Genomic DNA, 12,297 nt, shown 5'->3' with positions numbered 1-12,297 from the left:
ACTCATGCGTCAGAATGCTGTTCATAGACTTCAGTTCAGCATTCAACACGATCATTCCCCAGCAACTCATTCACAAACTGGATCTGCTGGGGATCAGGAACTCGCTATGTAACTGGCTGCTGGATTTCCTGACAGGAAGACCGCAGACAGTACAGGTCGGCTGCAACACCTCCAACACAAGAACACTGAATACGGGGGCTCCCCAAGGATATGTGCTGAATCCCCTTCTCTTCAGTCTGCTGACCCACGACAGCACACCATCACACAGCTCCAACATCTTCATCAAATTTGCAGATGACACAACTGTGGTAGGTCACATCAGCAACAATGATGAGCCCTACTACACGAGTGAAGTTAACCATCTGGCTGAGTGGTGCAGTGACAACAATATGCCCTGAATGTGGAGAAGACTAAGGAGATCATCACACCCTGCACACCCCACTAACCATCAATGGTGCTGCTGTGGAGAGGGTAAGCAGCACCAAGTTCCTGGGTGTGCACATCTCAGAAGATTTCTCTTGTTCAAAAAACACAGCATCACTGGTCAGTAAAGTCCAACAGCAACTCTACTTCCTCCGCAAACTGAGGAGAGCAAGAGCCTCATCCCCCATTGCGAGCACCTTCTACAGAGGCACCACTGAGAGCAGCATCACTGTGGTATGGCTCCTGCACTGCAAAGTAACGAGTAGTGAGAGCAGCGGAGAGGATTGTGGGCACTTCTCTTCCCTCCCTCCAGGACATCTACTGCACCCGCTTCACCTGAAAGCCCTCTGCATTACAGGTGACTCCACTTATTCATCCAACAGCTTCTTCAGTTTGCTGCCATCGTAAAAGAGACTGAAGAGCTTCTGGGCCAGAACCAGCAGACTGAGAGACAGCTTCGTTCATCAGGCTGTTAGGATGCTGAATTCACTCCCTGCTCTGTCCCTCGCAACTCTCACACACACGAACTCCAGACCTGCATTCACCTCTTCCCTCTGAACCCCCCCCAGACCTCTACCGACGCCTTTTCACTGACTGCCCCACCCCCACTTGAACACAAACTCTTGCCAAAAAGCACTCTGATTGTGTTGGACACTGTTGTTTATGTAAAATTGTATTGTGTTGTACATAAGACTTTTTATTTTTATGTTTATATTGTTTTAGTGTACACTGAGGGCCGTGGGAGAATTGCAGTTTCAAATTCCTGTGTATGACCAGTACATATGGTTTTTGGCAATAAAGTTGACTTTGACTTTCAGCGTTCAGGTTTCAGAGCATGTCACAATACCAAAACAGCTTCAGTGAAGAATACAAATAATCTTCTTATATTCCTCCAATATTTTATCATTAGAGAATGTTGTAGGTATTAGAGGTACTGCACTGCAACGGTTTAAATGGCCTGGTAATGGTAAATGGCCTGCATTTGTATAGCGCTTTACTCAGTCCCTAAGGACCCCAAAGCGCTGTACACTACAGCGAACCACCGACCTTCTGATTAGTGGCTGACCTGCTCTGCCACCTGAGCTACAGCCACCTAGTTAATCTGTTTTTAAATGGCATCTATCTAATACACTTCAATTTGCTTATGTAAATGAAGAGTTAATTATGGAGTTTCACAGGGTTCCATGCTAGGACCAATTGTGTTTCATAATATGTTTGCATTAGGCAGAATCATTAGAAGGCATAGAAAACATTTCCACTGCCTTGCAGAGGACACAATTTTTTTCTATCCATGAAACCAGATAACACACACCAATAAGTTAAACTACAGAATCATGGACATGTCCTTCAATGTCCATATTAACAAATTTGGAGCACTGCTTTGTCCCATTTGCACAATATCTCTAAAATTCAAAACATCCTGTAAGAGTGCTGAAAAACCAGTTCATGCATTTATTAATCCTAGGTTGGACTACTGTAAGTCATTATTATCAGGACGTCCTACAAACTCCCTGAAAAGCCTTCAGTTAATCCAAAATGCCGCTGCATACTGTACTGAAAGGGACTAGAAAGACAGAGCATATTTTCCCAATACTGGCTTCACTTCAGTGTCTCCCTGTTAAATCCAGAATCAAATGTAAAATCATTCCTCTCATATGGAAGGTCTTGAATAATCAGGCCCTATCCTATCTTAAAGACCTTACTGTACCGTATCACTCAAATAGAGCACTTTGCTCTCAAACTGTGGGCGTACTGTGATTCCTAGGATATTTAAAAGTAGAATGAGAGGCAGAGCCTTCAGCTTCCAGGAGATTTCTTCCTGTTAACAAGGGTTTTTTGCTTCCCAGTATCACCATAGCTCTTGTTCATTGTCAGTCACCTAATTGTTGGGGTTTTCTCTGTTTTCTCTGTATTGTTTCTCTGTTGTGATTTAGTGCTATATAAATAAAACTGAATTGAAGGGTTTAGGGTTAGGATGAAGCCACAGCACACTGCACAACTATTGCTACATATTGCCATGTTTGTATTTTTTTAAATTTCAAGTATTATTCTTGACTTTTAAATAATGACTCAATAAAAAGATTTTTTTAAATGAAGAGATCAATACTTACAGCAGTTAGTAACAGCAAAGCTGTTGGCCACCTCCAGGTTATCTATGTGTGGAGTTAGCCTGAAATCTGCCATCCCAAACTGAACCATGCCAACTCGGAATGCACTGTACTCCTGATCTGCGCCCCTGGGAAATAAACCACCTGAGAAAAACAGAGACAGAAAAGGTTGTGGTCATAAAGAAAAACAAAACTAAGTGAAGAAACAGGTTTTCTAGCTACAAAAATGTTGAGATAGGGACATTTTTACAACTTTATGTCTTAAAAAACAACAACAAAGAAATTGCAATCCTTCATTAACAATTGCTAAATTTTAGTTTCGTCAAAAGGTTTTTATAATGTGATATGGAATCTCAGCAGTTTAGGCTCTCCTTTTTCATATTTATTGAGTTATTTACTTTTTTGTTTGTTTGTTCTATATTAGTTCAAATGTTCTGCATTTCTCTCATAAACTTCATACCTACCTGACACCTCCTCATCATCTTTCTTCCATTTACCTACATGTGCACTGAAGTCTGCTCCAATCACCAGTCTTTTCCACATGGGGAAACTTTCTACCACTTCAGCTAGCTTACTTCAGAATCCTTCTCTTTCTCTCTCTTGTCTGACAACCTATGCATTAAGCCAAGCGCTGGCCAATCCCATATGGAAATCTTATTATTTATCAGCATGTTTGATTTGGTAAATATTTTACATTGGGAACCCTTCCTGACCCAGAACTCCCCGGTTGTCTGGGTTTAGGAACAGCAATAGAAATACTAATCAGTAATTCTGAGCTAGAGTTTGCCGGAGACAGAGATATCTACTCAGGCAGACATTGTCTCTCTAAAGGACATATGTCCAAAAAATCGGTACATACATTCACCACTCCACAGTTCACTCATGTTTGTCCTGTTACAACTCAAAACAAAAAGGCAGAGTGATGTTAATTAAAAGAAACATAAACATTACCATTAGTAAGACTGTAGCAGATGTGGAAGGCCTAAACAACTGGTCTAAAAGCACACAAAAAACATAACATCAGAGTGGGAAAAATGTGATTTTGTTTTCTATGATGTCTCTAATGAATCATTTTTATAATTTGAAATGCAAGTATAAATCAGAAATTTCAGAAATGTATGCACATCCAATGGATGTGCTGGGATGCATCATTAGTGATGTATCCTGGGTTCATTAGGTGTTAGGATCTTACAACATCTTACACCCTCACCCAGGTGACCCAGCCGAGGTTGATCATGCCCTAGCTGCAGCAGCATTTGGCCATGGATCACCCCTCTCAATCCACAAGCACCTGGAAGCTTAGCAGTGTGTACGCTCTGTGGAGAGACTGGCCGGTGACACCTCTGCAGCCTACTTCCACAGGGCATGCTTGCTAACCCACAGGGCATGCTTGCTAACCCTCCAACACTCTTCCAGAACACCCTGGCATTTGGCCAGCTACCTTCCAAATGCCCTCTATGCAGTCTCCAAGGAACCATCAATTCTATCAGAGCTATCTGTCTTGAGGCCTCTGACATTATCACAATATCTGGGCACAAAGATGTTTTTGCAATGTGTGCTGGGTTGTGAGCGTTAGGTTGTTGCTTACTTGCTGTTATCACCGAGGAGATGCTTTCACCAGCTACCATCAGCAGCTGGTCATGGTGCCAGCAGAGGTATAAGGACTCGGTAAGCAATGTTGGGAAGGTTACTTTTAAAATGTATTCCATTACAGATTACAGAATACATGCCCCAAAATGTATTCTGTAACGTATTCCGTTACGTTACTCAATGAGAGTAACGTATTCTGAATACTTTGGATTACTTAATATATTATCATGCTGTTTACAACTACGTGAATGTACTATTGCTGTGATTTATTACTGTTACTGAAGGTCCGCGGCTCCGAACCGTAGTAAAGGGACCTCTGGCTAATACGTCGGGTTCGTGTCGGGCTCGTAGCCGAAAACTAGCTTTACTTTGTTGTCTGGGTCAACTTTGCTTGCGAGAGACAGAGAGAGGTGTTGAAAAGCTGCTCCAACAGAACTTATTGTTTTTGGAGGAAAACACGAACACGGTATAGCTTACTTACAACTGGGCTCGTCGGGCACTCTTCTTGGCTGCAGTGGTTATTATTATATTTACATGCTTCCAGCTCCCGATTTTGCTCGATGACAGCTCGTACTTTTTCTCCCTCCCTCGCTCACAGACACATAACGGGTATGGCAGTCCATTCTCCCTGCAGCACGGACTACACTGCCTATGATGCTACATTCTTTAGAGCTATACCTGTAGCATTCTGCCTATTAGCTTAGCACAACAACAACAACAGGCGCTCTCTCACCCAGGAAACACGCAGAGAGAGAGCGTCACCCTGTAACCATGGCAACTGTAACGCTGCCGCCTGGAACAACAGAACGTAGCTGTCAAACAAAACCCAAACAGTCCTGACCCGCCACAATATGAAACAGGGAAGTACGCCGTGTAATCCAATTATTTCAACAAAGTAACTGTATTCTAAACACCACCTTTTTAAACGGTAACTGTAACGGAATACAGTTACTCATATTTTGTATTTTAAATACGTAACGGCGGTACATGTATTCCGTTACTCCCCAACACTGTCGGTAAGATATCATATACAGCTTGGATGAGGAACTTTTATCACTACTTCTTAGCCAGTAGATTGCTGTTCTTCAAATTGGATTAAATCAAGCTCAGTAGACAACCCATGGTTGGACCTAGAACAAGCATTCTGCAGAAAATTAAAAATCTCTGATTTGCCTTTTATTAGCTCTAAGGTATTATTATTTTTAGAGTTAAGAATCATAACTGCCTTAAAAGTCTTTGCAGAAACACTTCTCTGACATCCTGCTGGGAATTTCTAAAAATAACAAAGTCTTCCTTTACCTCATGTAAACTGACAACCATTTGAAACAATCCAAATGGGTGTCCAGAACATATTATTCAAGAGAAAACTTATTTTCATTCAAAGAACTTTTATCAAATTATGGAATCAGCAACAGTAAATTTCTTGAATATCAGCAAGTCCATCGTACAGAAAACAGCCGTCAGCTGAACTTAGAAATGCATACATGGGCAAGAGCATTTTTAAATCTTTGTATCCCTAAATTGTTATCAAAAAATGTTATTGTTAAAAATCGATGACTCAATTTTACTTCCAGCTGAAAAATGGGGGCGAGATCTCTCCATTAAGGTTACCTGGACACACATATGCTTAAATACGATCAAAATGTTGCAAGTCCCAACTTACAACTTACACAAACCTCTCCATAGAACACACTATACATGTTCCAAGTGGGCATTATACACTCAAACATATGCACCCACTGCACAGGCAATTCTGGAGCCAGGAACCTTATGCATACACATAAACATACACACACACCTACACTTGCACACACACACACATACACACACACACACAAATACAACACAAGACGGTTGATTTGTTTTTCTCTTCCGGGTGCTGTTTGTGATTGTTTTCTTGTATGTTTTTTTTCTTAAACTTGCGGCTTTTGGCGATTTATTGCTTCTCTGTTCTCTTTATCCTTTTATATGTTTTCTGCCCTTTTTTTCTCTCTCTCCTACTTTTCAGCTTTGACACTGTTATGTTACACATGTACTGTAATAACAGAAATAATGTTCATAGAAATTAATAACTTAACATGTAAAAGAAGCACATGAACAAGAGTAGCCAAGAGAGAATTTATAGAGCTCATCTTGGAAAAGGAAATGTGTTTGCTACCACGCTGCATTCAGATCATAATTCTGATTGCAAAAGCTGCCAGACAACAAAGACTAGAAATTTTTTTTAAACTGACTCCATCTAGGAATAAACACACATAAACTAGCCTACTGGACACAAGAAAGGAGGATATGTCAGTGTTGGTGGTGATTAGCTCATGCCCATCTAGCTGTCTGTATGGAGTTTGGATGTCTGTGCGTGTTCTCTGCGGTTACTCAGCTGTTGTCCCACAGTCCCACTTAGCAGGATTATTTTAACAGGTGATTGTAAATTGGCAATATGTGCAAATGTGACAGTAAATGTAGGGCTGGATATTCACAAATCTGGAAATACATACTGTATACATAATTGACAGTTATCCATACCTCATTTATTTCATGATTTTATTTCATTATATACCTGTGGCACAGTGGTTAGCACTGTTGCTTTACAGCAAGAAGGTTTGAATTTCATCTCCACTATGTGGCCGGGGCCTTTCTATGTGGAGTTTTCATGTTTTACCCGTGTTTGTGTGGGTTCTGTCCGGGTATGTTGCATGCAGTTAGAGGTATTAGGTAAACTGGTGATTCTAAATTGCACATAGGTGTGAATGAGAGTGTGAATTTTTGTCTGTATCTGTGTTAGGTCTGCAACAGACTGGCAACCTGTCCAGAATGTACCCCGCCTCTCGTCCAATGGTAGCTGGGATAGGCTTTGGCCCTCATAAGGATAAGCAGAAGAGACTGAATGGATGGATCTGCACTCTGCACATATAAATATAAATATGCTTTATTTTCTGTGTCATGTTGCTATTGTCTGTTTGTCTACTCTGTTAAGGACATAAGCTAAATTACTTGTATGTGTACACATACCTGATATTCTACACTATAATCTACAAATTGTATAACATATACTATATTTCTGAAATATTATGTTTTAAATTATGGCTCCACAGTGTAATTGTTTACACATTTGCCTACAAAGTGAACAATCCCCTGTTATATCCCGGGAGGTGACAAATCCCTCGGGTTGCATCAACACAGGCATCTGGCATAAAAATGTGCCAAATCAAACATGCAGAGGTTCCTGCAGTGGTGATCATGTGGGAATAAGGGCGCATCTTTAAGTAGCTTTATACAAATATTTCCACTACACTTTGTGTAGTTTGTCTACTAGAACGATTGTCTCTGGCATCAAGTCATGCATTCCAGAAGTTCAGGTGAAATGGAAATGTTCATACATGCTGTCATACCTCAATTACTGTCCAGAATGCTGCTTCAAGGATTTGCACGGAGTCCTCTATAAGGTAATGTGTGACGTCTTTACATAGGCTAGTCATAGGATTGGTAAATGCACTGTTCTTGTATAGTGCTTTTCTAATGTACTTGAATACTCAACGAGCTTTATACAACATGGTGCATTCACACATTGATACAGTCACTTTTTCCTGTGCCTAAGTTCTTTCTATGTAGTATCCACACACATTCCCACTCTCATGAAAGCATCAGAGAGCATCTTGGGGTTCAGTTTGCAGGTGGTACCTCTGGTCACATTACAGAAAATAAAGAGACTGCTTTTGAAGTTGTAATTTCCAACCTGTGGAAGTTGCTTCAATTGGTCTTAAGCTGTGTTGTTTTAATGTTACAAATATATACATTTTTAGAACATTTTCTGATTCACTATCTGTGATTTGCTTAAAAATGTTAATCTTTTGGTTCAAAGTTTGAACATATGTGCTTTTACCTTCTATATCATAGTTTTCAGGCCATTTTGGCACATTGAAATCTGAGGCCATACTTTTATCTTTAAAAACAATTAAAGATAAAAGTATGACATTTGTATTTCCCTTTCTTAATTTAGATCTATAATTTGAAAGAAATACATTACAATATCTGATATTTCACTAGTTAGAATATTTTAAAAACCCAGGGAAGGTAATAAGGTAATAACCTGAAATTCTTAAACATGAAAATTAAGAAAATTATATTTTCATTCAACTTTTATGCTCAGCATTTATTCAGACGGTTATCATACCCTTTCTCTGATCTCGCCTTACCTCTGGCAGCCGTGGCATTGTGGTTAGAGTTGGGGTAAGGGAGCTAGGTGTTAAGCTGAGGTATTTAGGGTTCGTGTCTTATTAGCATCAGACTACCAATTCTGTCATGTGGACACAGCAGCTGGGTCTGGCAAGACTACATTATTATTCTAGGGGCCATGTTATTCATTGCTAAGTATATAAATTACTTGCTTGATGTTAAATAAGGAAATGGACTTCATGCCTATGAATAAACACAATTTAGTCTATGGAAAGCACCAGCACAGTTTGGTAGATTTTTAAGTGTTTTTTACTTCTTCTTCTTCTTCTTCCTTCCCCTTTAAATTAGTAAGTTTTTTTTAATTACTATTGATATTTCATGTGTTTTCATCATAGCACATGAAATATAAATCCTTTGAAGTATACATATATAATATCTGCTTCTCTGTCTCTGTTAGGTTAGAATATATAATCATTTTTCTAAAGCTCCCATTCCTTAATCAGCCCAAAGATACTTCTCTTCTGCCTGATTGCATTCACAGACCCATATCAGCAGTAGCATCTGGAGACTTTGTGGAACTGCCTTGATGTGGCAGATAAGCTGCCCATTATAGATAGGTCAGCAAACCCTCTGCTTAAGAAATGTATAATTTTGTCTTTTTTTCTATTTAAGAGCCCCTTGCAGGTTTAGAGTAAATATTGTCAAATGGCCAGACTACAAAATCAGCAGTGTTTGAGTTCATATCTTTGCAAGCATTTATACTTTGAAATGCTGGACTAATTCGTCATATAGTAAAATGGAAAAACTTTGGGGAAAATACCTTTCATTGCCTCTATATAGTCTTTAAGTGTCTTTAAGTGCCAGTCTTAATCCTATAATTTGCTGCCCTCTTGATGGCCACAGTTAGTTGTTGTCTTTGAGAGCTGGACTTCTGGACTACCAGTAATGGTAAATGGTAAATGGCCTGCATTTATATAGCGCTTTACTCAGTCCCTAAGGACCCCAAAGCGCTTTACACTACATTCAGTCATTCACCCATTCACACACACATTCACACACTGGTGACGGCAAGCTACATTGTAGCCACAGCTGCCCTGGGGCACACAAACAGAGGCGAGGCTGCCGGACACTGGCGCCACTGGGCCCTCTGACCAACGGAAATGGTGAGCTAACACGTTTAACATATTGATAGATCCTAAGTGTTTTGCCATTTTTTAAGTAGTGTGTCTCACAAAATCAGTTATTTGGCAAAACCTTTGCCACCCAACACCCCTCTCTAGACACGCTCCTGCTATAGCTGTCACATTATTAATGCCATGTCACTCCTAAATCAGACATCATCAGAAGCATACTACATGGGCTGAGGGCAAAAAGAACTGGAGTGATGCTTAGTGATCCATAGTCCTCTTTAGGGTGGAAGAGAGTGATACAAGAATGAGCCTTTAACCCGAGGGTTCACATTTGCAAAAATAATATTGTAAAATGCCAGAAATTTAAAAAATTACAGAGATATTTTTCTAATGTTTGCATATTTTTCAGAAATATTTAAGTAACATTTTCAATACTCTCATAGTGCAATTATTGTTTGCAACGTGTTATTCGAGCCTTCTGAATTTTAGTTACATTAATATATTTTAATAAACCTTAACCAAGGTGTGGAAGTAGCTTTTTGTGAAAAGCTACATTTTTAGACTTATGCAGGCCTCAGAAGACAGAATTGGTACAACAATGTCGTATAAAAGTTTCAAATATAATTTAAAATTTGTTCAAAATATAAATGTATGTTTTAGTCTACTCCAACCTTGTCTTACTAAGTACGAGCCAAACAATCCAGCTGAACCAAAATTTTAAGTTCAGATGGAAAAACATACTTACTCCAAAGAGAAAAGGCTGCTGTGATATTTAAAAAACTTTTTTTTTAAAATTTTTCCAGCACTGTATCATGTATGTAAAGTAAATGTAAAGTATGTAAAGTGTAAAGTATGAGATTTATAGTTCAAATGTAAAAGCAGTGTAATGTGACTGAGGAGGAAAAACTCTGCATAGCATAAAATACTGTAGATTTGAAAGCTAACTAAGTGTAATAATAAAACTTTACACAAACAACCAGTAATGTTCATTATAGCTTATTCTAACATTTTAATGAAATGCTGAAAATCACCCACTTCCACTAAGGGCTTGATGGTCCAACAAGAAATGCAGTTCAGGAAATAAGTCTCATGTGCTGCGTTTCAGTGAGCTTAGATCTTCACTTGTCCCTATGACAGCACCATTAAGACATCTGTGCACACAGGAGCAATTGCAGATTGACGGAATGCTGCATTGTTAGCAAGACGTTTGGGACGCATATAATTCATTTTATTTTTTGATCTATTTAGTTTACTATTTAAATGATAAACATATTAACTCAATTAGAACACTGCAGCAGCAGCAGCCGTGCAATCACGAGGCCTGGCGTTACTGACAGCAGTATAAAGAGGATGGAGATGAGAGAGGCCCACGGGCCAATAAAGAAGACACGAAAAGACAATGAAAAGGAAAGGTTTGAACGGGTAAAAGACGAGCTTTAATACACGCTGGAACAGGAAAGGTGAGGATGACAACGATCGGGCGACGACAGATATAAAAATCCTACCAATCTGGACGCTCGGAGATCCGCACAATGCCCCGCGCCATAAGAGTGCCACCAAAAATAGCAGCTTCATTGTGGTGTTCAGGATCCTCGCACAACACCACAGCATCTTACGATAGAGGTTCCTACCAAAACATCACCTCCATCAAAGACGATGTAATCTCATGGCGTTATTCCGGCGTTATTTAGAAACGTGTCGGGCTCTGCAGATGCCCGATCCTGTCTCCTGAGGTGCGCGTGCTGCTGCTGAAGCTGGACTTGAGGGCGCGCGCACTGAATTGCCCAGGAATGCCGATGAAGCACGAGAGAGAACCGAGAGCAGCCGACTGCTGCACACGAGGTTATTATAAACCTCCGCTCGAGGAGGCTGACACAAATTCTAACATAACAGATGCACACTGGGAATTTTTACAATAACTAATTTCTAATTGCATTAAGCACTGCCTAAAAACTATTATAATAATTATATTATATACATTATAATTATGATTTCCTTCTGTCTTTTTTATTATCGTAATCATTACATGCGCATTTAAATACGTTACTATGTATTTTCACATTGCTGTATAGCAGCTGTGTCTATATATATTGCCGTGTTAGGTAGGGAAAAAAGAGACTGAAGCCATCCCCACCCAACGCCGGGCTACCTCTATATCACAGCTAACGGAGGGTAAACGGTCTTAAAATCCAGCCTTATGCGACTGAAAATGATCCAAGTGCAAAAACAGAGCTTTTCTGTATGTCCTAATAATAAGGCATTTGGATTCTTACTCAAAGATAAATCAAAATTAGTTAGCTCTATATATAAATGTGAAATGTTGTTTGAGTAGTGAAAATGTTCTAATGGCTCAGTATTGTGTCTGTGATTGTGCGTGTGTGCACATGAGCCAGGAATGCAGGAAGACAATAACTGTGTTGTCACACAAAATCCTGAATCAGAACAATAACATTAAATGTTGTAGTTGTTAAACACAGAACCAGGATTTATATGAGGTTTTACTACTACAATCGCTTAAAACTGATCAAACTGTAACACAGCAAATGTAAATATGTTCAATTAGTCAATACTGGCATGTTGAATCGAAATAAAATAAATAAAAATAAAAATGTTTAAGTTAACTAGTATAATAAATCAATAAATGTGATTCTAATAACCGGCCTCACTGAGAGCCTGTACAGAGTCTGACCTTGGTGTGTGTGTGTGAGTGTTTGTGGATGTGTGTTTGGTGCAGGATGGGTCAACATGACACACTGGAGCCACTAATTTCAGTGAATGTCTGACTCACAAAATGTATGATTTTATAAAAGAAGTTGACTAAAAAAAATTTTTTTCAAAATAAATAAACGTTGATTGACAAACATTATGAAAAG

The 12,297-nt window shown here is 39.4% G+C and overlaps 1 protein-coding gene across 4 annotated transcripts in view; it reads right to left on the bottom strand.

Moving 5' to 3' along the window:
• LOC102777039 (glutamate receptor 2-like) overlaps nt 1-11,218 on the bottom strand; it is an 84,862-nt gene extending 73,644 nt beyond the window's left edge. For 2 of the 4 annotated variants that reach the window (XM_035914820.2, XM_035914819.2), the window contains exons 1-2: nt 10,930-11,218; nt 2,535-2,675 (exon numbers count right to left, since the gene is read on the bottom strand). In XM_035914820.2, coding sequence (XP_035770713.1) covers nt 2,535-2,675; nt 10,930-11,035 — 247 coding nt within the window. In that variant the 5' untranslated portion in view covers nt 11,036-11,218. The remainder of the gene's footprint in view (nt 1-2,534; nt 2,676-10,929) is intronic. The other 2 variants (XM_006806793.3, XM_006806792.3) reach the window with 2 other exon arrangements.
• Between the last annotated feature and the right edge of the window lie 1,079 nt (nt 11,219-12,297).

Source organism: Neolamprologus brichardi, chromosome 6, assembly GCF_056152115.1.
Source record: "Neolamprologus brichardi isolate AB-2024 chromosome 6, ASM5615211v1, whole genome shotgun sequence".
NCBI classification, from domain to species: domain Eukaryota; kingdom Metazoa; phylum Chordata; class Actinopteri; order Cichliformes; family Cichlidae; genus Neolamprologus; species Neolamprologus brichardi.
The sequence above is the reverse complement of the archived record's forward strand: the minus strand, read 5'-3'. Positions and strand labels throughout refer to the sequence as shown.